General features: G+C 51.6%; 2 protein-coding genes and 1 long non-coding RNA gene across 3 annotated transcripts in view; 1 reads left to right on the top strand and 2 right to left on the bottom strand.

The window, feature by feature from the left end:
- TPRN (taperin) overlaps positions 1 to 16,809 on the top strand; it is a 22,461-nt gene extending 5,652 nt beyond the window's left edge. The window contains exons 2-5 of the mRNA XM_027687921.1: positions 4 to 939; positions 14,081 to 14,261; positions 14,480 to 14,607; positions 15,385 to 16,809. Of these exons, the coding sequence (XP_027543722.1) occupies positions 4 to 939; positions 14,081 to 14,261; positions 14,480 to 14,607; positions 15,385 to 15,447 (1,308 nt within the window). The 3' untranslated portion in view covers positions 15,448 to 16,809. The remainder of the gene's footprint in view (positions 1 to 3; positions 940 to 14,080; positions 14,262 to 14,479; positions 14,608 to 15,384) is intronic.
- A 1,086-nt stretch (positions 16,810 to 17,895) lies between these two features.
- LOC113969583 (Sjoegren syndrome nuclear autoantigen 1 homolog) lies at positions 17,896 to 20,856 on the bottom strand. Its single transcript, XM_027687489.1, has 3 exons — positions 20,805 to 20,856; positions 20,525 to 20,724; positions 17,896 to 18,117 (listed from the first exon to the last, which is right to left on the bottom strand). Exons 1-3 carry the CDS (start codon positions 20,854 to 20,856, stop codon positions 18,028 to 18,030), a joined length of 342 nt encoding a protein of 113 aa, XP_027543290.1. The 3' UTR covers positions 17,896 to 18,027.
- LOC113969584 lies at positions 18,391 to 19,892 on the bottom strand. Its single transcript, XR_003534897.1, has 2 exons — positions 19,117 to 19,892; positions 18,391 to 19,029 (listed from the first exon to the last, which is right to left on the bottom strand). It is a non-coding gene; the product is annotated as an uncharacterized LOC113969584 (long non-coding RNA).
- Positions 20,857 to 20,867: the final 11 nt, after the last annotated feature.

Raw genomic sequence — 20,867 nt, forward strand, 5'->3', positions numbered from 1 at the left:
GAGCCCGGAGCTGTCCCCGCGGGCCGCCCCGCGCCGCCCAAGGGGCCGCCAGTGCCATCCGCCAGCCCTTCCCATGCCAGAGCCAACGCCAGGAGGCCAAAGCCAGAGGAGGCCGAGGCGGCCGTGTCGCCCCTGCCCAGTGCCAGTCTGGCCCCCAGTGCCACCGGCGCCACTCAGCCGCTCTCCGCCTCAGCCCCCCGGGCCGGGGGCTCCTTCGAGATCCACCCGGCCCCCAAGCCCGACTTGGCGGCCATCCCAGCCCACGACCTGCAGGCTCAGGCTCTGGCCAAGCTGCGCCTGAATTCACGCAATTCCTTCCTGTTCGTGCCCCGCCGGGAGGGCGGCCCGGCTCGGCCCCCGGCCCACATCGCCCGGCCGGGGCCACCGCCACCGCCCTCGGAGGAGAAGGCAGCGAAGGAGCCCCCGAGGGCTCCCGCCCCGGAGCAGGAGGAGCCCGCCGCTTCCCCACCGGCTCCTCTGGACCCGCTGGTACCTGTGACTTACATCGATGACATTGTGGAGCCGGACAGTGGGGAGGTTTCTCCCAGGGCCGGCTCGACTGCGAGGACGGGGAGCTTGGATCAGCCCGGAGGAGCTGGCCCTGACCTGGAGATGGAGTTCTCCTCCGTGCCCCTCTACAGACCCCACTCTGCCCCCCACCAGAGGGGAGGCAGCACCTTCACTGTCGTGCCCAAAAGGAAGCCTGTTGCCTCGGGGCTGCAGACTCTCACTGATGCCAGCGGAAGGCCGCAGCGGGAGGAAGAGGATGAGGAGGAGGAGAGCAAAGGAAGGGGCAAAGCCATGGAGAACGCTGATGGGCCCCAGGTGGGGATAGCCCATAAAAAGCGCTACCCCTCGGTGAACGAGATCGAAGTGATCGGGGGGTACCTGTCCCTGGAGAGGTCCTGCATGAGCAAGACGGGCTCCCGCCGCAAGAAGGTAATAACTGCCCGGGACACCTCTGTGCTGAACAGCCGGGCTGGACGGGGCTGCTTTTGGCCTGTCTGTCCATGAGGCACTGGGTGGGAAGATGAAAAGTGTGTTTGGGAAGATGGGCTTGATCCTTTTGGGAGCCAGAGGCTGCTCTTGGGGAGGGGGCACTGGGTGCTGTTCCACAAAGCAGCTGAGGGTGGGATATGCCCTGTGATAACTGCAGGGCCTCTCCCACCCCGTCCCCTCTTGGAGATATGATAACAGAAAGTGAAATATTTCAGATATTTAGGAAATGAGGGTGAGTTGCAAGGTTTGAACAGCTGTGGGCTTTCCCTCCAGCTCTGCTCGCTGTGTCTGCGGGTGCCGGACATGTTGAGCTCCCCGTGGTCACTTGGGCAGCGTGGCATTGGCATCGTCCCCGCATTAGTGATCTATTGATAGAGGCTCAAGAATTAGGTCTCGATTAGGCAGAAAGAGATCAGCAAGAACTTAACTCCCCTTGATAGGATTATACCACCTGCGCGTTCTGGATGTGCAGCTACAGCTCTGAAGATCCGTGAGATGTCGATTGCTCCAAGTGCCTTCGGACTGAATGCCAGATTTTCTCACTGCTTGGGATCTAACTTGGATCCTTGTGAGCCCTACATTGAGAATTAATCTTTGTAGGGCTTGGTGAAACGCAGCTGGATGTGATAAGAGGAGGAGTGGGCGTGTTGTTGGGCTCTGAAAGCAGCACACTGAGGTGACAGATCCTGACTTCTAAGCTGCAATGTGACATGTTTTCCCATAGCAGGAAGAGTTGTTTGACATTCCCGTTACCTAAATCCAGCTAGATTGCTGATGGACTGAATCCACAGGGGTGCCTGAGGCGCTGAGCATTATAAGTTGAGGAAATCCTTTGAGCAGGATGCATCTCATTTGAAGGGAGACAGGGAGTGCTGCTTCCCTGGCTTAACGCTGTTAAATTCCTTCCTGAGCGCACGCAGCCTGTGTTAATTTGATGGTGACTAATGCAGGGAGCAGGTCTGGACCACGAGCACCTTGAGATCCAGAATAAGCAAATGAGGAGTGATGATCCTTGCTCAGTGCTCCTGAAGTTTTATCTTGTTCTCCTACAGGGGAATTCTTGGTCTGACTGGAGTTGTTCTGTTTAAACACCTGCTGGCTTTGAACCCATTCCAGCTGTTTTCTTGGCTCTGCTCAGTTCAGTTTGGGGTGTTAAACAGATTTACACCAAATCAGGTGTGTGCTATAAATGGTGAAAATATCAATACAACATGTTACAGTTATGGGTGCTCTTAGGATGGAGCAGAAGGTACAGAGGAAACCTTGTGGGACAGCCACGCTTGGGTAAGCCCTGATGCAGCTGGGGAGCTGATTCCTCTGAGCAGGGAGTGCTGTAGGGGCACAAAGAACAGAGCCAGACCAATTCAAGGGTGCACAGTGGAAGCTGTCCTTAACATTACAAAAATGAAGGGAGGGAGATGAGGACAAGACCAGTGCATTGACTGAGTTGTTTTTAAGTTGGTCAAACACCAGAACAGGAACCCCAGAGAAGTTGTGGCATCTTGGAGCTGTCTGAAACTTGCCTGGGGAAAGCCTTGAGCAACTGGCAGATCAGACCTGCTTAAGGCAGGAGTTGGGGCTAGAGACCTCCAGAGGACCTTTCCTAAGCAAAAACATCATGATATTGGTTAAGAGCTGTTCTGTCTGTCACTGTTGGATTTGTGTGACATTGGGCACGTCATGGAGCTTCTCTGCCCATGTTCTTATCAGCTTAATGGCATTAACTGTCCCACTGTGCACATGAGGTGCTAAATACTGCAAGGTGCACACACAACTCTAAACAGCCTTAGAGGGGATGTCCTGCAGGAGAACTTGTGTAAACATCTAGGTTTGGAGAGGAGAGATGTAACAGGCAGTTCCTGCTCTGCCTTTTAATACTGCAGAGCTCAGGAGACTGAAACAAATGGGAACCCTTTGGAAACGAAGATCCAGCTTAAGGAGAAGTAGTAGGGACAGAAGTTTCTGGGTGAAATTAAATGTGGTGATGTAGTGGGAGAAACACCCGTTTTTCTTTCAGTTCCCTTCTTGCTCAGAGTGGCAAGTACAGGGCTTGACTCTGCAGACAGCGTTTAGAAGATGCTGATGCTGGAGCAAATGGAAAGATTTCTGTTTACTCTTGACCTAGAGGATGTTTGTGGCTTTTACTCTGGGTAATAAGGCTGAGAGTTGATGCCTGAAAAGGAAGGAGCTCGTATTAGGATGCATTCCTTGGTTTCTTCCCAAGAGATCACTGTGTGTCGCCAAGGCAACCGGCCAAAAACAAGGGTTCTGTTTTGTAGCTGTGTAGGGGTTTTCAGAAACCAGATTTTGGCCTGAATTGGGCAGAAGCAGAGGGATCCTGTGAGCTGAGAGTTCATACCAAAGTCCCTTTCTCTTTTGGGGTATCAAAATCAATCCTGACACTGGTTTTAGTGAGCACCTCTCTGTGTCTCTCGGGGTGAACGAGCCCACCTTTCCAAACCTTGCCTTGGATTTGCTCGAGGGTCTTTAGTGGTGCTCCTTGCTCAAGGAAGCAGTGTTTAGGGAACCTTTGATGACTTGGAAAATATCAGTGGTTTGCTGGTGCCCAGCAGGGATCTGGGAGAGATAAAAAACAGGTCTAGCACATGCTGATCCACATGCTGTGGGTGTCTGTACATACAACCAGGGCTCATCATTTATTAGAAGGGAGGGAGGGAGGCAGCCCTGGCAGTTGGACCTTCTCTTCTGTGAGATGCAAATGGTGTTTTGCTTGAAATGTGGGAATTTGGCCTCTCTTTTCATCCCCATGTCTGGCCACTTGAAAGCCTGACTGTAGTAAAGGTCCCAGCAAAATGGAGCTGAGGAGGTCCACGTCCTCTGGCCCACATCCTGCCTGGCTTTTTGGAGCGGGAGGGTGGCTGGGACAGGCTGGGAGCAGGTTCCAGCACTGCTCTGGGCTGCACAGAGGGAGCTCCAGCCCCTGCCCTGGGCTGCTGGCAGTCTACAAGACTTGTGACTTTGCTGTGGCCTGAGAGATTCTGCTGGTGTGCAACAAATTTCAGGAAAAACAGCTTTATTGCTCCTTCCAGACCTTCAAATATGTGAAGCAGCTGTTAGTTTTGGAGTTGGAGCTGGATCTTGGTGAGGGGGAGAGAGATGCTGTTCCTGTGTCAGGATAACCGTTTCCCAGCTCTCTTGTGCAACTGGAGCTGCTGTGGTGGGACAGGCAGCACCCACCCAGGGCTCTGAAGGTCCCTGTGGGGCTGTGTGTGATGGGACACAGCAGGATCTGCAGCTGTGCCCATCCTGGGGATCAGGCTGCCTGCGTGGGCAGGGACTTGGAGCTTTTGTCCTCCTGCGGGGTTCAGGTGCCCTTGAGGACTCTTCATCTGCTCTTGTGGCTGTTTTGAGGCCTCTCCAAGGTGTGCCAACATTAGTTCAGATAAAGCAGTGGGGGTGTGACTCAGTTTGAGGACTCAGGGACCGTTTCCAGCTCCAAACGGATGTGCTGGGCAGCTGCTGGAGGAGCCTGGCTGAGCTGTCAGCTCCGGTGGGGAGGACAGGATACGAGCACAGGGGTGGAAGGAGACCTACTGACCTTTATTCTAAACCAGGAGTGGGGCAGAGGATGCAGAGCACTGCTGTGACCTCTGCTCAGGGCTCCTCTTTGTTATGGCAGAGAACTAAAAGCGTTTCAGCCCCGTAGCCCTGGGAGGAAGGGAAGGCTTTGCTGCAGGATGTGGATCTCTGGGATCTCAGAGGATAAAATCTACCTCGGCTGAGCTGAAAAGAGTCAATGGTGCTTTGGTCACCTGCCAGAACAACGTACAATAACACTGGCAGTGAGATAGAAATCTGGGTTTCTGCAGAGCACGTGACTGGCACGTTGGAGCGAGAACTCAGGAAGGATGGCAAACTGCAGAGCCAGCCGGGCTCCTGAGGAGCAGCCACTGCCTTTAGGCTTCATGCTCTCATCTCCTTGGAGGCTGGACTCTGCTGGGGAGGTCCTGTGTGTGCAGCACTTGCCCTGACTGTGCTCCTTCCACGTGTCTTGTCACTCCTGCGGTTCATCCCGTCACAGCATGTTTGTCCTCTCCAGGGAAAGTGACTTCTGGCCAGGCCACCCAAAGTCCTGTGAGTAACAGGACCTGAGAGCCAGCACTCAGCAGGTTGTTGGTGATTTTAATGTGTTTTTCCTGTCACAGCTGGTGGTTTGCCATGTGCTGGCAGGCGACCCTCAGCCCTGTGTGAGCAGGGATCACGGGAACAAGGCTGGTGGGATCCAAACAGTTGGAGTCTAATGCTAAATTGTCTTCAAAGATGTTCAGCTGAACTTCAAAACGTTCCAGCTTATGTGGACTTCAACAAGGTCCATGTCCTAATGTTTTGAGCTGCGTAATGCCTGAATGTGGCTTCCAAATTCCCACTTAAATGTCTGTTAAAAATTATTCTTAATATCCCTCAGTTTTCATCATGGGCAGGATTGGGCAGCAGCTTTCTTGGTCTAACCAGCTGAACTTCTTGCTCTGTAGTTCTCCATCATCTCAGCTCTGTTGGAGATGGTCTCCTGTGAGAACCAGGTGTAGGCTCAGGATGCTGGCAGGGATGAACACTTCCAGCTATTGCCCAGACCTGTTTGGAGCAAGTCTGCACAGTGGGAGTCTAAACATCAGTGGCTGCCTGAAGTATTTTTTTGCAAGATATAACACAATTAAATTAACCATAACCCAAGTAAATTAATGTGGTGGTAGAAGCAGAAATCTCTCTGCAAAAATTCCTTAGATTAATTATGTCATCTCTGTGTTTTGGAGGGATCAGGCCAGAGATTTGTGTTCTTTAGGTCTCAGAGAGCTGCGTTCTTGTTCTGTTTTCTGTCTCTGGCTGTGCTCTGCTGGGGAAGATCCATCTGCCACTTTTAAGGAGGGGCTGTGGCAGTATCTGACATGAATGTATTGCATTTTTGGTAGATGAGGTCAGCAGTGATAAGTCATGCTCAGGAAATAAGGTCTTGGATGAGGAGGCACAGTCCCTCCCCTGCAGGGCCGATCTCCATTAGCTGTCAGATGTCAGCAGGCTCTTTCACCCAGACAGGGCCATTTCCCTGCCCTTTTCTAATTCTGCTGGTTTTTACCCAGTGATCTTGATGGCTGAAGACTCTAGAAATCAAAATTTGCTGTGGTTATATCTTTTAAACCACTTCACAAGCTGCACCCAAGCTGGTGGTGGGGCAGTAGGGTTTTTTTTGTTTCTCCCTTGCCTGCCAGCTGCTTGAAGTGCTGGTGCTTTGTTGTATGAAACCCTGGCAGAGCAGATGAGTCAGATTTATCTCATCTCTGTAGTGGGAAACTTTCTGTGACTGAGGTTCTCCATGGCCTCACCACTCCCATGCTTTGCCTCGTGCTGTAGCAACAGCCTGAGCTGCTCCAGATTCCCCTGGTTTTCTTCCTCCCATCCCCTGTTGCTGTCAGCAGTGAGGGGAACGGGACAGAAGAGCTAAAATAGAAACTCTTAGGCAAATTAGAGGCAAGCCTGGCTTTGAGGCTGGTTAGGATGTGCCCAGGGCTCAGCCTGCCCCAGAGCTCGAGAGGAGATTTGAAGTACTTTGTGCTCTGAAGTCTAATCACAAGGATTACAGTTAACCTTATCTTAATCAGTTTCCTTAATCTGTGGACCAGATTGGAGACAGTTTATAATTTCCCTCTATCTCAAGGATTCAGCTTGTCTTGGGTTTGGGTTTTCCTGCCCACTCTGTTTTTTTCCAATGCATGGTCACGGTGTTCCTGAGAGGAGCAGAGGAAGGACACGCTCAGCCTGCTGGGGCAGGAGTGCTGCTGGTCTGTCTTACATGTGGGGAATGGTAGGAAAACTTAAAATATTTAGTTTCTTGGTTCAGTGGCAGCAAAGGAACTCTCTGTAAGAGCTGCTGCAGCAACATCTCCTTCACCTCAGGGGTTGTGCTCACCCCCCTCCCAAGTGAAACCTGAGTTTAAAACCTGTTTAGAACCCAGACTCCTCCCAGTGACTGCAGTGGGAAGTGGGTATGGCATGAGGCTGGGAGGATGTCACCGTTGGGACAGTGTGTGTAGGAAGAGTCATGTGAAGCATCTGTGTCACACAGAGCAGCTTCACAAACATCCTGGGAAAATCTGCACTGGAGGAACTTGGTGCTGGTGTTTTCCGAGAAGTGCCCTTTGGATGATCTGGGGAACTTGGCAGGATGGAGCTGCTGGGCTTTGGGCACTGGAAGGAATGTGAGCAAGCTGGAGGAAATATCCCCGACACAATGACAGCAAAACACTCGTGTGCTCAGGGAAATGGGATCTCTTGCAGCTGGTGAAAATGCAGGGCTGAGGGCGGATTCCTGGGGAACCTGCTGCACTTCCCATTGAGGAAGCACCTTTTGCATGTTTGGAGTGGAGAAAAGGGGCAAGAGAGACATGGACTCTGTCATGCAGGGGATACTGTGCACATCACTGAAACCTTTTGGTCCTGAAGTCTGGAATGAGCTCCTTGGCGGGGTGGGAAATAGTTCTGTGCCCAACCTCCCTGTATTTCCCATGGAATGATGCTCCAGTGGGTCCCATTCCAGCACCAGACTGAGGTGTTTGTTTGAGCTGCTCTGGGCAGTCTGGGTTGCACAGAAATGCTTGTGGGGGGCAACCCCCAGCACTGCCCCACATTGTAGCCACAAGTGGTGTGCTCAGAGCTGCCTGCAAAGCAGAGTCCTCTGCTGGTGGGGAGTTCTGGGTGTTGTTTATGAAGACACCAAGTCTTGACACTAATTGTACCTTGTTTATCCTGCTCCCTTTGTGTATTCAGAGGAGGCTTGTTTCATAGATGTAGGGAGATTTGTCCAATTCTTAAGGGCCAAGGAAGTAATATTTGAATTGCTTGTTAAGCTGTGGGAGGCTCTGGCTCCTCTGCCTGCAGATGTGAGGAGGAATAAAGGATTCTCTGGTGAATGGCTGCTCTGTGCCCTGGCACACTGGGGCTCCAGCTGTGGTTGTTTGGGCTCTGGAATCTCTCCTTGTCCAACGCAGTCGAGGGAAGAGTTAACCAAGCTGCCTGTCCTGTGATGCTCCCAGGGCTGTCCCCACCCTGTCACTTCTCATCAGGAACTTGAAACTTGCCCCTGTCTTGCACGAGGAGTTTAATATTTCGAATCTCCATGCGTTGCTCCTGTCTGCCATGTGCTCCAGCATATTGATTACACAGGGCTGGCTGTGTGGGTTGCCTTGTAAATGGAGACTTTCTTGTTTTGCCTTCTGGCTTGGGAGCTGGGATGTGATCCTGGAGGAAACCTCTCCTTTGCCAGCCACACAGGGCTTCCCTGACGTGCTCCTGCTGTAAATCTTTAGTGCCCTTAGCTCTGCTCAGTAACTGTGGTGCAGTTAATAGTTGAGCAGAAGTCAGTGCTGCTCTTAGGAAACACTTCTTGGAAAAGATGATCACACGTGATCGAGTGAGCCTGTGGTGATGCAGCCACCTCCAGTTCCCCAAAATTATTCTTTTTGTGCAGAATGACAGAAAAGCACATTTCTGAAGTGCCATGTGCAGTCTCCTGGGCATACTTAGGCTGCTTCAGCCTTAGCAGTACAGGGTTAATCCGATATAGGAGCCAAGCCTCAAGTCCCCTGAGTTCCTGGGGATACTTGTCAGGGAAAAACCCTTTATTCCTGTGTCAAGGAAAGGCTTGAGAGGTGCAAAAGCTCCTTATCTTCTCTGAATGATAGCAAATGTCCTGGTCATGTGCTGATGCTACTGCAGTCCCCAGGGTACTATTCCAGGCTGCTGCACATAGTCTCAACAGTTTGGGCTGACACATGACCATGTTTCCAGGACAAGTACAGGCACGTAGACAAGCTCATTGCTAACTCTAAGGAAGTGGCTCATTTTCTCAAAAATCCTTTATCTAAAACTTTCTTTCCAGGGGAATTGTCTAGATCATTGACTGCAGGTTGCTATGAAAAAAAAAGAAAAAAGAAGGTTTCTGCTCTTCTGCCTCCTTTTAGTAAATCTGGTGCTCTGTGAGAATGGTCGAGTGGGAGGACCAGGGTAAACCCTTTGGAGATGTTTTCCACCATAAAATACCTGCTTCTGCCCTCTGTTTGCAGTGTCACGAGCAGTTATTTGTCTGTGCAGAGACCTTCCCTCTCACCCCATGGCAGCTGGGAGGTTGTTCTGTGTTTAGAAGGGTCCTGAGCTCTGCTGGGCAGAGCCTCCACCAACCAACCCACTGGGTTTGCTCTTTGAGCAGTTTTCCTGCCCAGCCCAGGGGGCTGTTTGCAAACCTCCCAGGGATGCTCTGTGTGTACAGGCTTCCCCCAGCTGGCTGCTGCAGTTCCAGGTGTCAGGTGGGATGTCCTTGTGCTTTCATGCTGTCCACCCAATCTTTAGACAACCAGTGCAGCAGCAAATGGAGCTCAGTGTCAGACTGCACAGGAACACAAGGTTCTCCCAACACTCACTTTGTTCATGCTTGATCTCTGAGATTCACTCATGCTGGATGGTCCTCCCTCCCTGCAGATACCAACCAAGCCCTCTGTGCAGTTGCTGAGAGAGGAGGAGGCACTGGATTGACCAGGTGTGAAAAGCTGCTTTAAATCACACCCAGCAGCACTTGGCAGCCCACACGTGTCCTGGGGGGGTCAGAGCAGTCCCTGGGTTTGTCACTTGGGAATTATGTTGCTGGAGGAGAGAGGATGATCAGAGGAAAATTAGTACCTGAAAAGAAGAATCTTGATCCCTGGTGCTGCTCAGCTGTTTGGATCTGGTGAAGCACTTGGTGGGTTGGGTGCTGTGGGATGTCAGCAATATGCTGACTCTGACTCTCCCTGCTGGAATAGAGTTACAGGGGGATTTTTTTTGGTCTCTTTTAATGCCTAGAACATTTATTTTTTTCTGACTCTTACAAGGTGAGGATTTGGATTGCAAAGAAGTTCCTATTTAAAAGGTGCAAACACCCTACATAATCATTTGGGCTTTGCCTCATCAGCCAAGAAGCAAATGTGATAATGGGTGTAGAAGAGAAAAGCCACACTAAAGAGATTGCTTCCGGAGCTGAGGATGCAGATTAACCCCAGGAGACTTCCAGAGAGATCCCTGGTGTGAGAAGCCATGGGGTGTTTGCTCTGTCATTAAAACTGCCTTGCAGACTTTCCCACCTCCCCTTTGGAGGTGAGGTATCTGCTGACTGTCATTGCTTATGTCATAGGTTGGCTTCTATAAATTGGTTATTTTTATTTCTGATAAGTCTCTGTCCATGGGGCCTCTCTGGTGGTTGCTCTGGCAGCAGCCTGCCCTGAAAGAAGGTTGACTTTTGTTTTCTTTTCTAAATGAGCCTTGTATGACTACTCAGATTTACGCACGTTGGGCAATGTTTACCCTGCCTTCTCTTTTCCTGGGTACTTTTATTACTCATTACTGTTCAGATCCTAGCAAATAAATAAATGATTCTTGCTATGGCAACAAGAATCTGTTGGCTGAGCAGCACAATATTCCCTGAAAAGCCTGCTTTGCTCTTCCCAGCACGTCTCTGATTGCTGGGCAGAGTATCAATATATAGATATATGGGTTGGTTTGTGACACAGTTGTGGGTGAAGCCTTCAGCTGAGTGAGGAGTGACAAATCCCTGCAAGCATCCACAGCTGAAGGGTGCAAAATTCTTCCTTGCCACAACTGGCAGCTGCTGCTGGGGCAGAAATGGGGAAAGCAGTGCTGAGACACGTTGAGCAGAGCCCTCTGGCCGGGCTCCGGCGTGCTTGGCTCTGCTGGGAGACGCTTTTCTTCTGAAGAAACGTCCCCTCTTGCCTTTTGTGTTCCCATAAAAGCCTCAGTGGTCTGGCAAGGGGCTGCTGGCTGTGCAAACCTGGTGTCTATGCCATTGCTGGGCTCTTGATTTTCCTATTTAGATGGTTCCTGGGACTGAAGCTGCCTGTGTTCCCCACACAGTGCTCAGTTCTGCTCTGCAGCTGCTCAGAGCGTTTCTTCAGGCAGCTCTGCCCCTGTGTCCCCTGGTTTTGCCTGAGCACATCACCCTCCGTCATCTTTTGGGTCAAGCTTGGGTTGTGCTTCCCTGAAAGCACGTCATGCTTGGGAAGGGCAGCTCGGCACGTTTCCTGCTCCGGGTTTTAGTGCTCTCTCCCTGCACGGGCTGGGCTGACTGAGCTCCCTGCAGCCCTTCCCTGGGCCAGCTCCTGGTTGTTCCTTGTGTTTGCTCTGCCTGGGTGCGTCCAGAGCTTTATTGCAGCTCTGTGGGGCTCTGCTGGTGCTTGGGAGCAGGCTGTGGGTGCAGAGGGTGTGGTTTCTGGGGGGGTTGTGTCATGGTGCAGCCGTGCCACGCATGACTGGCTGGTGTGAACTTCGGCGTGTGCTGCTGGGGCAGCAGGTTGTCTTGTCCTGAGCTGTCCCCAGCTGTCCCTGGGTGTGTGGGGCTGCACTGCTGTGGTTAATGATTGCTCTGTGTGAATGGCTCCAGCACTGCCTCCCTCCTGCACGGGTGCCTGGAGACTCCAGCAGGACACCCAGCCCTGCTCCGGGAGCGAGCGTGGCCCCGGATGAACTGGCTGTGGGAAGTGGGAGCTGTGTGAGTTTAGGGCTGTTGGGGTGTTGCCTCTGGGCACTGTGTGGGCAAGGTCGTATTTCTGGGTCACTTCTGCTGCGTTCTGCTCTTTGGTTTTGCTCCCTGGCGAGGCTGTTTCCTCCTCCAGCACTACACTCACCTTTGGTCCAAACTGGACTCAAAGTAATTTTTCCAGAGATTTCCTCCAGATAACAGAAAACCAGGAACACTTAGTTCCATCTCCCAAGCTTAAATTCTAAATCTAAGGCATATCTCTCCTGTCTCCTTTGTTTTCCATGTTTAGCCATGTAGTTCTTGCCCTTCAGTGCAGTTGCCAGCACTGGTAAGCAGCCTGTGTGCAGTGTCTGTTCTGGGATAGCTCCTGAGCTTCCAGGAGTCCTGGGCACCTCCACTCTCTGGCCCTCGTGCCTGGCAGTGTGGCTTGTCCCCAGTACAGACACCACATTGTGAGCAGTCCCAGCCTGGCTCGGATCAGGGAGCATCTAGGTCAGCAGCAGGGATGGGAAATTCAGGGAACAGCAACTGGGATGCTCTAATCTTCAGGACTGTTTTATTCCAACCTCTCTTCTCTGAAGTTTAATCACTTTTCTCCCCATGTGTCATCTGGAGAAGGTCAGAGTGGCTCTGGGGCAGGGAACGGGGAAGGGCAGCTGGTTGCCCTCTGTGCTGTTTCCATCCTGGGAGTGTGTCCAAGGAACATCCCATCCTGGGGTGGAGTGGCACCCCAAGTGTGCATCTGCAGCGTGGAGGAGGTGCAGGTGCTCACTCTGTTACCCAGGTTTCAGTTAAACTCCTCTTGCTGTTTTGCTGAAAAGCAGCAGTGAAATGCTCCCTGTCTGGCCCTGCAGACCCTGGTCCCCCATATTTCCCAGGTTCCACAGGGGCCCCTGTGGCCCACTGGCAGCTCTGACCCCCGAGGACTTCAGCAGCCCCCAGCAGTGCTCTGGCCACGGGAGACAGAGACAGCTATTCCAGGGAATGGGTGCACCTGGGCAGCACATGTGGTGCTTGAGAGCTGCCTGGGGCCAGGTGCCACTTCCCAGCCCCTGGGGGAGTTTGGGTGTGAGAGTAACTGCAAATATGGCACAGGAGGTAAAAAATGTGCTGCACTTGCTCCTTGCCAGTTGTTACACGGCGTCTGGAGAGACCCATTCAGCTCCTGCCGCCTGTCACAAGCTCCCACGTCCTTTTAATTCTGTTTATAACCTTATTGTCTGGGTTTTAATTGTATTTAGAAGTAGAGGGATCACAACACCCTTTTAGACAGCTGCTCCTGAACCTTGATCCCTGTTGGCTGGATACTTCCCTACTTCTGGCGTAAATCTATTCTTGGCAATTCCTCCTTGTTTGTCTGCTGTGTGCTGGCATCAGCAGCTCTCTGCTCCTTGGGGGTTATTTTCTGGTGTTAAAGAGCTGTGGTGCTTTTTCTCAACCTGCACTTGTGCTGGTGGGAAGTTTTTGATAGTGAATCTCCTCTGCACCTGTTGAGGTGACCTGTAACCAGATCCTCCGAGCACAGCGGTAGATAATGATTAGGACAGGACGGGCTGCAGGGGAGCAAACCCTTCCCTCAGCTTTTCTTTTCAACTTGGAAGAGCATATCTGGAGTTATTTCCACCACCTGCTGGGTGTTACAGGCAGGATGGAGCCAGGCAGTGCCTATTTCCAGCAGAAATGCTTTGCTTCATTCCTGCTTTAAGCAGTATCCTAATGGTGAGTACAATCCTGTAGCCAATCCAAAATTTTCTTCCTGTTATTCACAGGTGGTGAACTTGTCTTAGAGCAAGGGTTGGTCTTAAACACCATCCCATTTCTAGTGTTCTTGCTCTCTAGTTTTCTTGATGAGCCATAAAATTCTGGTTTTCCCTTGATGTTTGAGTCACCTTCATTCCTCAATTCCTCCTTCATTCATTCACCTTCATTCTCCCAGTTACTGTGCAAAGGTCATTAGTGAGAATACTGAATACAACTGGTTTCAAACCAGAACCTTGTCCAGTATTTTCCTTTCTCTGCTACGACCTGTTACCATCTCTCCTTTAGCTGTTTCCACCTTCTCACTTCTGGTATTAAGCCCTGTTTTATGTAGCTCAAATAGCTCTTTGCCAGGATGTCCTCCTAAGACTGGAGTCCTGATCACCCATATTTCTGTAGTCTGGGCACACAAACGAGTTTTCAGGCATTAGCAATGTCACCTTTCCAACATGTGGATGTTTTCCTTTCCTGCTTGGCAACACTGATCTTGAGAGAGACACGCTGGCAGCTCCTCCTGGGTGCTGGGCATCAGTGAGATGATGGTGAAGGGCAAAAAGCCAGAGGTGGTCTGGACCCCTCAGTCTCCTGCCTCCATCCCATCCATTTGGCTCTCTGTCAGCATGGCAAGAGATCCACCAAGGCACATGGGAAGGGGTGGGGGAGATATTCAGTCATTCCTATAAACCAGGGTGCAGCCCTGGGGTGCAGTGGCCTGTGCCAGAGCCAGCGTTGGGATCAGTGGGTTCTTGTGCTGCTCTCTGACAATCCTCCTTTGCTGTTGTCTAGATGAAGATCTCCTTCAATGAGACAAGTTTGCAGACTATGTTTGAGTACCCCTCAGAGAGCTCCCTGGCAGAAGAGGAGGAGGAGGAGGAAGGCCACGCTTCGGAAACAGAGGAGGAAAAACCTTGCCCTTTTTACGTTCCACGCCCAAATGGCACTTTGCATCCCAGTACACCCAACTCAGGTGAGTGAGGCCCTGTGTTGGCACTGTGGGGTTTCTGGTGGTGTCTGACACTGTCCATGTTTCCTACAGACCCTTATGGGGCTCCACGTGGGTGGAAATGCTAATGGAGGTGACCAGGGAACTGCAGCTGGGCAGCTTCCATGCTGTCCCTGCTGGGATCCTGACCCCACCTCCTTTTGGGGTGGTGAGGAATATTTACACCAGCTTTCTCCTTCCAGCAGATTTATCCAGCTACACCCCAAAGCACTCCGTGAAGTTCAGCGAGTGGCAGGAGCAGAAGTATGAGGGTCCTGCTGCAGAGGGACCCCTCCCAAAGGAAGCTGATTCCCATGGGAACCAAGACATGGTGAGGCTTTAAATAAGGAAGTCTTGCTGTGCTGTTCTGTGGTCCTGGGATTGCTCTGGGCAGTGGATGGGACAGATGTGCCTTTGTGTTCACTGTCCAGGGAGCTGTGTCACTGCTCCCAAAGGGACCAACACACGGTCCCACTGCCACTAACAGACCTGTCTCTCTGTGTGAACGAGACTTAAGGCAGCTGCACACTCTGTGCTCAGCACAGGAAAGACATGGACTTGTTGGAATAAGTCCAGAGGAGGCCACAGAGGTGCTCCAAGGGCAGGAGCCCCTCTGCTCTGGAGCCAGGCAGGGAGAGCTGGGGGTGTTCACCTGGAAATCAGAAGGCTCCAGGGAAACCTGAGAGCCCCTTCCAGTGCCTAAAGGGGCTTGTAATAAAGAGGGAGATTGACTTTTTACATGGGTGGGTGATAGAACAAGGGGGAAAGGGTTTTAAACTAAAAGAGAAGAGATTTAGATTAGGTTTTAGGAAGAAATTCCTCCCTGTGAGGGCGGTGAGGCCCTGGCACAGGTTGCCCAGAGAAGCTGTGGCTGCCCCATCCCTGGGAGTGTCCAAGGCCAGGTTGGACGGGGCTTGGAGCAACCTGGGCTAGTGGAAGGTGTCCCTGTCCATGGCTTTGAGGGTCTTTCCAATCCAAGCTATTGTGGGATTCTGTGATAATCCAGGGCACATTTGGAGGGGGGAATCGATGCCCTGGGCAAGGTGCCAGTGCAGAGGTGTGGGTGCTCGTTCGCTCTGATTTGATGAGCCCTCCTCTCTCCCCACAGCTCACCCCGGCAGAGAAGGGCGGGCTCTCGGATTTCAGCAGCGAGCCCGCGCTCTATTTCTGACGGATTCATCCCCGGTCCTGCAGCAGCAGCTGCTGGGCAGGACGTGTCAGTGCACCCGCCCCGGCCCCGGACGGCGCCCGCCGCCCTCCCGCCCCGCCGTGCGCTGGATCCTGATGCCAAGGGGGGACCAGATGCTGTCGGGCATCTCCGGAGAAAATTTGCACTGGATTTTGGGACCTAATTGCTACTTTTGAGGCGTATGATTTATTCTGCCTGTGGCCTTGCACATTCCTTGTTCAAGATCAGCTGCTGATTAGGCAAGTGTGTGAAGGGCAGAGCTGTAATCCCGGGATGGATGTCGATTCTCTCGATGCTTATCTGAGTCCAGGCACTGTGTGGGGTCTGGACAGCTTTTGTAACACTTTTCCCATCAGAGGTCTCAGTGGAGAATGGCTCTGGAGTTGGAGCACTGGGAGCACCTGAGCTGGATTCACAGCGTGGCTGTGATTTGACAGATAAGGTGTCAGTTCGGAAAACCATTGAAGGTTCATGGTTTGTTCTTGGCATGTTTCTGGGACTGGTTTCACTGAACCATCATGGAATTAATGTGCCAGTTACGTGAACACCCTGTGAGGGAGGGGAGAGGAATGAATGCCTTTAGCTTTAGGTGTCATTTTTGCACCAATCTGTAACGAAGTGTCCAGACTGGCTCGAGCCTCTTGAAAATTCCCAAACATTGGCCATAGCTTTGCTCTGTCCATACCCAATTTTGGCATCCAGTCTCTGGGAATTGCTGGTTGTGCTCCAGTTTGCCAGTTCCTCTTGTTGCTCTGTTCCAGATCTCACTGATCTGTCTTGGTTTGTGGGGAGGATTCCTTTGAACCACGCTGGCTCTGCTCCTCTAATCAAAGCACAGGAGGGCACTTTCACTCCTTTCTTCTGCAGAACTTGAACAAGGAATGTGGGTTTTTTTGTTTTGTTTTTTTCTAGGATTTTTATAGTTCTATTGTAATTGTTTAATGCAGCCAATATGCAAAGGAATCTGCTAGAATCTTCCATTTACATTTTCTACTACTGTAAACTCAGGGTCAAAATTGCACTCTGGAACAGATAGAACACTGCTGCTAATGTGATTTGTACTTTGGGATTAAAAGAGATGCAGTTGGAAAAGATCTGGCCTCTTTGGGCTTTATGGAATGTGGTACCCCTGCGTGGGGCTCTGTCCAAAGGAACAGGCTGGAATCTTTGATTAAATTTGATATGTTTATTGGTTTGTCTGTTATACAGAGATGATGGATATCTACTCGAGGTCTGTGAACTGAGAATGCTCTGCATACCTTGCACTGGGTTTGGTGTGTATTGTAGCAGCAGGGGAAGGTTGTTCTGCTGAAAAACAGAGTCAGGATTAAATGTTAGTACATACCTACTTATAGCTGTTCCCTTCTGTGCCTAAATACTTCTGGAAAGAGAACACACACACAGAAAAAGATGAGATGCTCAGTAGTTTGTTAGATGTTGGCTGGAGGGGCCACAAAGGAACACTTGGCACCTCCTTGTCCTGTCCAGGCCAACTCAAGAGCTGCTCCCTGCTTGACCTCCCAGGAGCAGGACGTGTCTGCAGTGCATCTGCCTGGGACGTGACACAGGTACTGTGGGTGCTGTGGAATTCCATGTGTTAAGGCTTCTCTTAATGAAATACTTCAGGACAAGGTGCTGAGACTGGGGTAGAATGAGGGAAAATGCAGGGCCTCTAATGAGTGCTAGATTTAAGGGGTGAGTTCTCAGCTGTGTGGAGTTAAACACTGCCCACAGCCAAAGACCAGAGACTATGTTTGAAGAAAAGTTTTTTCACAGCTTTTTTAGCAGGAAAGGTCCCAGTGAGCATCCTTCCCTGTGGAAAAGCCCAGGTCAGTTTAAGGCAGCTCTGTTTGTAGATTCACAGCTTAGCAAAACTGCAGGTGGTAAGGCAAAAGCTGCTTTCAGCTCAGGTTAGGGACAAGGTGTCTGAACTAGTCCTGACTTCGTTCTGCTATGGATCAATGAGGAATGCTAAAGCCAACAATATCCTGCAGCTTGTTCCCCTGACCTCAGCCAGCTGAAACACTGCTCTGGTACTCGGTGTGCTGTACTCTGAGGTGACTCAGTGCCTGCAGCCCCGTGGCAGGACAGGCTCAGGGGCTGGGGGATGCAGCACATGCTGCCCTGTGTGCTGCTGGCTCCTCTGCTCCTTCCTCCAGCTCTCCTGCCCTACCCTGCCCCTGATTCACACCTCACCCAGCGCTGCCTTTGTGCTCTCCAGCTCTGCTCTGATCCCTGTCTGTGCCAGGTACCCTGAGCTCACTCCTGGCAGGGCAAGGTGAGTGCTGTTCTGAGGGCAGAAGCAGCTTCAGGATCACTGTGCTCAAAATAAAGGGTATTTTTTTTGTACATGCCTACCCTCATCTCTAACACTTGAGGATCAACTTTAGTGGATCTCTAACTAATACCAAAGCACGTCTGAAAGGAAAATTTACTTCTGCAAAACAAAGGCTTTTATTAAATGTGGTGTCCTTGTACCAGAACAGCAGCTGTCCCAGACCAGCAGGACTTCCCAGGCTGAAAATCAAGTTTAGGAATGCTTTTGTTGATGTGCTTGTTGTCCTAATGAACTGCTTTGTGGCTCACTGGCTTTACATCATTCCCACTTTCTTCCTTCAGGATATTTAGCAATGTCTGAGAACTGTCCAGTACCTGGGAAAGAAATAAAAATAGCTTATTTTTACATAAACTGTTTCTCTTATGAGTTCCCTTCAAGTTCAGCTGACCTGCCTTGCAGCAAGAGGAGTTCTCCAGCCCTTACAGTCCCTAATTCCTGGTGATGTATCATCCTGTAACGTTCCTGCAGGAATGTCTGGGGGGGAATTTCTCTGGGTTTTGCCCATATTCTGAATACAAAACACCTTAAGTAATTTATCTGTCTTGGAGCACAAGGCAGAGAACTTCCCAAAGCAGACTGGGCTGAACTTCTGGGGTTTTATTGGTTGGTTTGGGTTTTTTTTTTTGGTTGGTTGGTTGGGTTTTGTTAAGGGAGATGTTGATCCCTGGGCTTTTTAGATCAGTATTGTGTTCAGCTGACCCAGTTTCAACTCTATTCTGCTGTTAAAACTGCACATTTTGGGCTTCTGGCTTCAAGCCTAACTCAACTCCACAGTGACCTTAAGTTAGACTAAATCTTTTATTAATTTTCTCCTATTTTTAGCTTACAGTGCCCATAATCTAACATCCCTGCTTACTGTGCTCTAGGCCACAGGAGGTTTAGGAAACCTGGCTGCCTGTCCATCTCACCTGTGTAAAATTTTAACACAGTGGACAATTGTAACAAAATGTGATAGTTGGGAGTCCCAAAGATCATTTTATGTTCTGTGAGCTTGTGGAAATCACTAAGTGGTCAGAGAGGAGCCAAAGGGAAGTGCCCAGCAGGACGAGGTGCTGGTGGGATCTTGCCATCCTGGAGGAAGGTGGAGTCCTGTGGGGACTGGGGAAAGCAAGGAGTGATCACAAACCAGTGCTGTACATCCCCAGGACAGGAACTCTGTTACTGGTTTCTGTTTGTAGGACACCTGCATCTCCTCCTCACCACCTCTTTATACCTCCTGTGAGTTCCTTTCAATAAACAGGAATTCATTTGTAGGCTGGGGGTGTGACTGGGATCTCAGGTAAGGTTTCTTTTCAAAGGGGCTGTTTGTGTACCTTTACAAGGCAATTTTTAAGCTGTTAAATTTTTATGTGAGTCTCCCCCTTCACTTCAAACCATCAGGTCTTGAAGTGGGCTGAGGAAACAGCTCCAGCCTCACCTGAAAAATAACTGTCATGGAAAAGTACTGACTTTGGGAGAGGAAGAGGAGCTGACACAGAGTAGTTGATCTCATTCAAAAAGCAAATGGGAGAAGGAGAAGACAGCAGCTAATAGGGGAAAAGGGTGCTTGTGGCCCAGACTGCCCTGTCACCAACAGAAGGAAAATTGCCACTTATCTGAAAGTAGTCTGGAAAGATCCTTTTTTAGAAATAAAAAGCTGGTGGGTGTGTAATGCAGAAGTGACTTCAGCTGTGATCCTGTATGTGGGATCAGGCAATCCCTGCCTGGCAGTTTACAAGTCCACAAAAAGGGTAGAGCTGTCCCAGGAGCTGAAATGACAGCACCAGTCCTCACACTGTTTGCTCCTTCCCACCCTCTACTGCCCCAACGTTTTGACTCTTAATGACATTATTATATTAAAGATGAAAGAAATTACACTAAATGTTGTGCAGGAAGAGTGTCAGGGCAACAGCTCCATCAGCACTGTTGTTACCTGCATGAATTCAGAGGCTTCTGGGTCAGTGTCCTGTCTCTGGTTTCCTCCTTTTCCCCAAACGAGGGTTGCTTTTAGGGGTCTGTTTCAGGGACCACTTTGATGTGTTATGACAATGAGCTTTGCCCAAAAACAACACCAAAACTAATCCCAATCCAAACCCTTGTGACCAGGGTGTGTGTGCTGGAGCTGGAACTGTATCCCAAGCAGTTGTTTCGGCTGCAGTGTTACGATTTTCACTGGAATGTGGGCGATGGTTCATCGAGGTGCTGCAGACAGACCTTCAGACTAAACCGGCTCCTGAGTTCACAGGATCACGGAACACCCTGAGCTGGAAGGGACCCACAGGGACCATCGAGTCCGGCTCCTGGCCCTGCACAGACACCCCAACAACCCCACCCTGTCCCTCAGGAGCTCACTGAGCTCTGGCAGCCTTGGGGCCTAAACCTCCCCTGACACAACATTAGGTTGGATCTCAGGAAAAGGTTCTTCCCCCAGAGGGTGGTTGGCACTGACCAGGCTCCCCAGGGCAGTGGGCACAGCACCAAGGCTGCCAGAGCTCCAGGAGGGTTTGGACAATGCTCTGAGGGACAGGGTGGGATTGTTGGGGTGTCTGTGCAGGGCCAAGGGCTGGACTGGATGACCCTGGTCCCTTCCAGCTCGGCATATTCTGCGATTCTGAATTCCACGATCCCCTCGGTTCGCGGAGAGTAGAGATCGGTGCCGTCCCTCCGCTTCTGACGAGGATGTCACCCCGCAGCGGGGTCTCTGCCCGGGCCCGGCACACCCCGCCGCTGTTCCCTCGGTACCTGCCCGGAGGCCGCCTCGGTCTCGGCGATGGTGCGGTCGATGTTGGCGCGGGCGGCCCGGAGCCCGGCCAGGCTCTCGCTGGTGTCGGCCAAGCGCCGGGCCAGCGCCGCCATCCGCGCCTGCAGCCGGCCCCGCTCCGCCTCCTCCGCCCGGATCCGCCCGCTCAGCTCGTCCCGCCGGGCGCGGAGCTCCGACAGCCCTGCGGGGCGGCACCGGCACCGTCACACGGGGCCCGGCCCGGCCCCCGGCCCTGCCCCGCCCGGCCCCGGCCCCGCTCACCCTCCCGCAGCGCCCGGCGCTGCCCCCGCAGCGCGGCCCCGGCCCCGCTCATCGCCGCTCCGC

Source organism: Neopelma chrysocephalum, unplaced genomic scaffold (assembly GCF_003984885.1).
Source record: "Neopelma chrysocephalum unplaced genomic scaffold, ASM398488v2 Primary Assembly neopelma1_74, whole genome shotgun sequence".
In the NCBI taxonomy this organism is placed as follows: domain Eukaryota; kingdom Metazoa; phylum Chordata; class Aves; order Passeriformes; family Pipridae; genus Neopelma; species Neopelma chrysocephalum.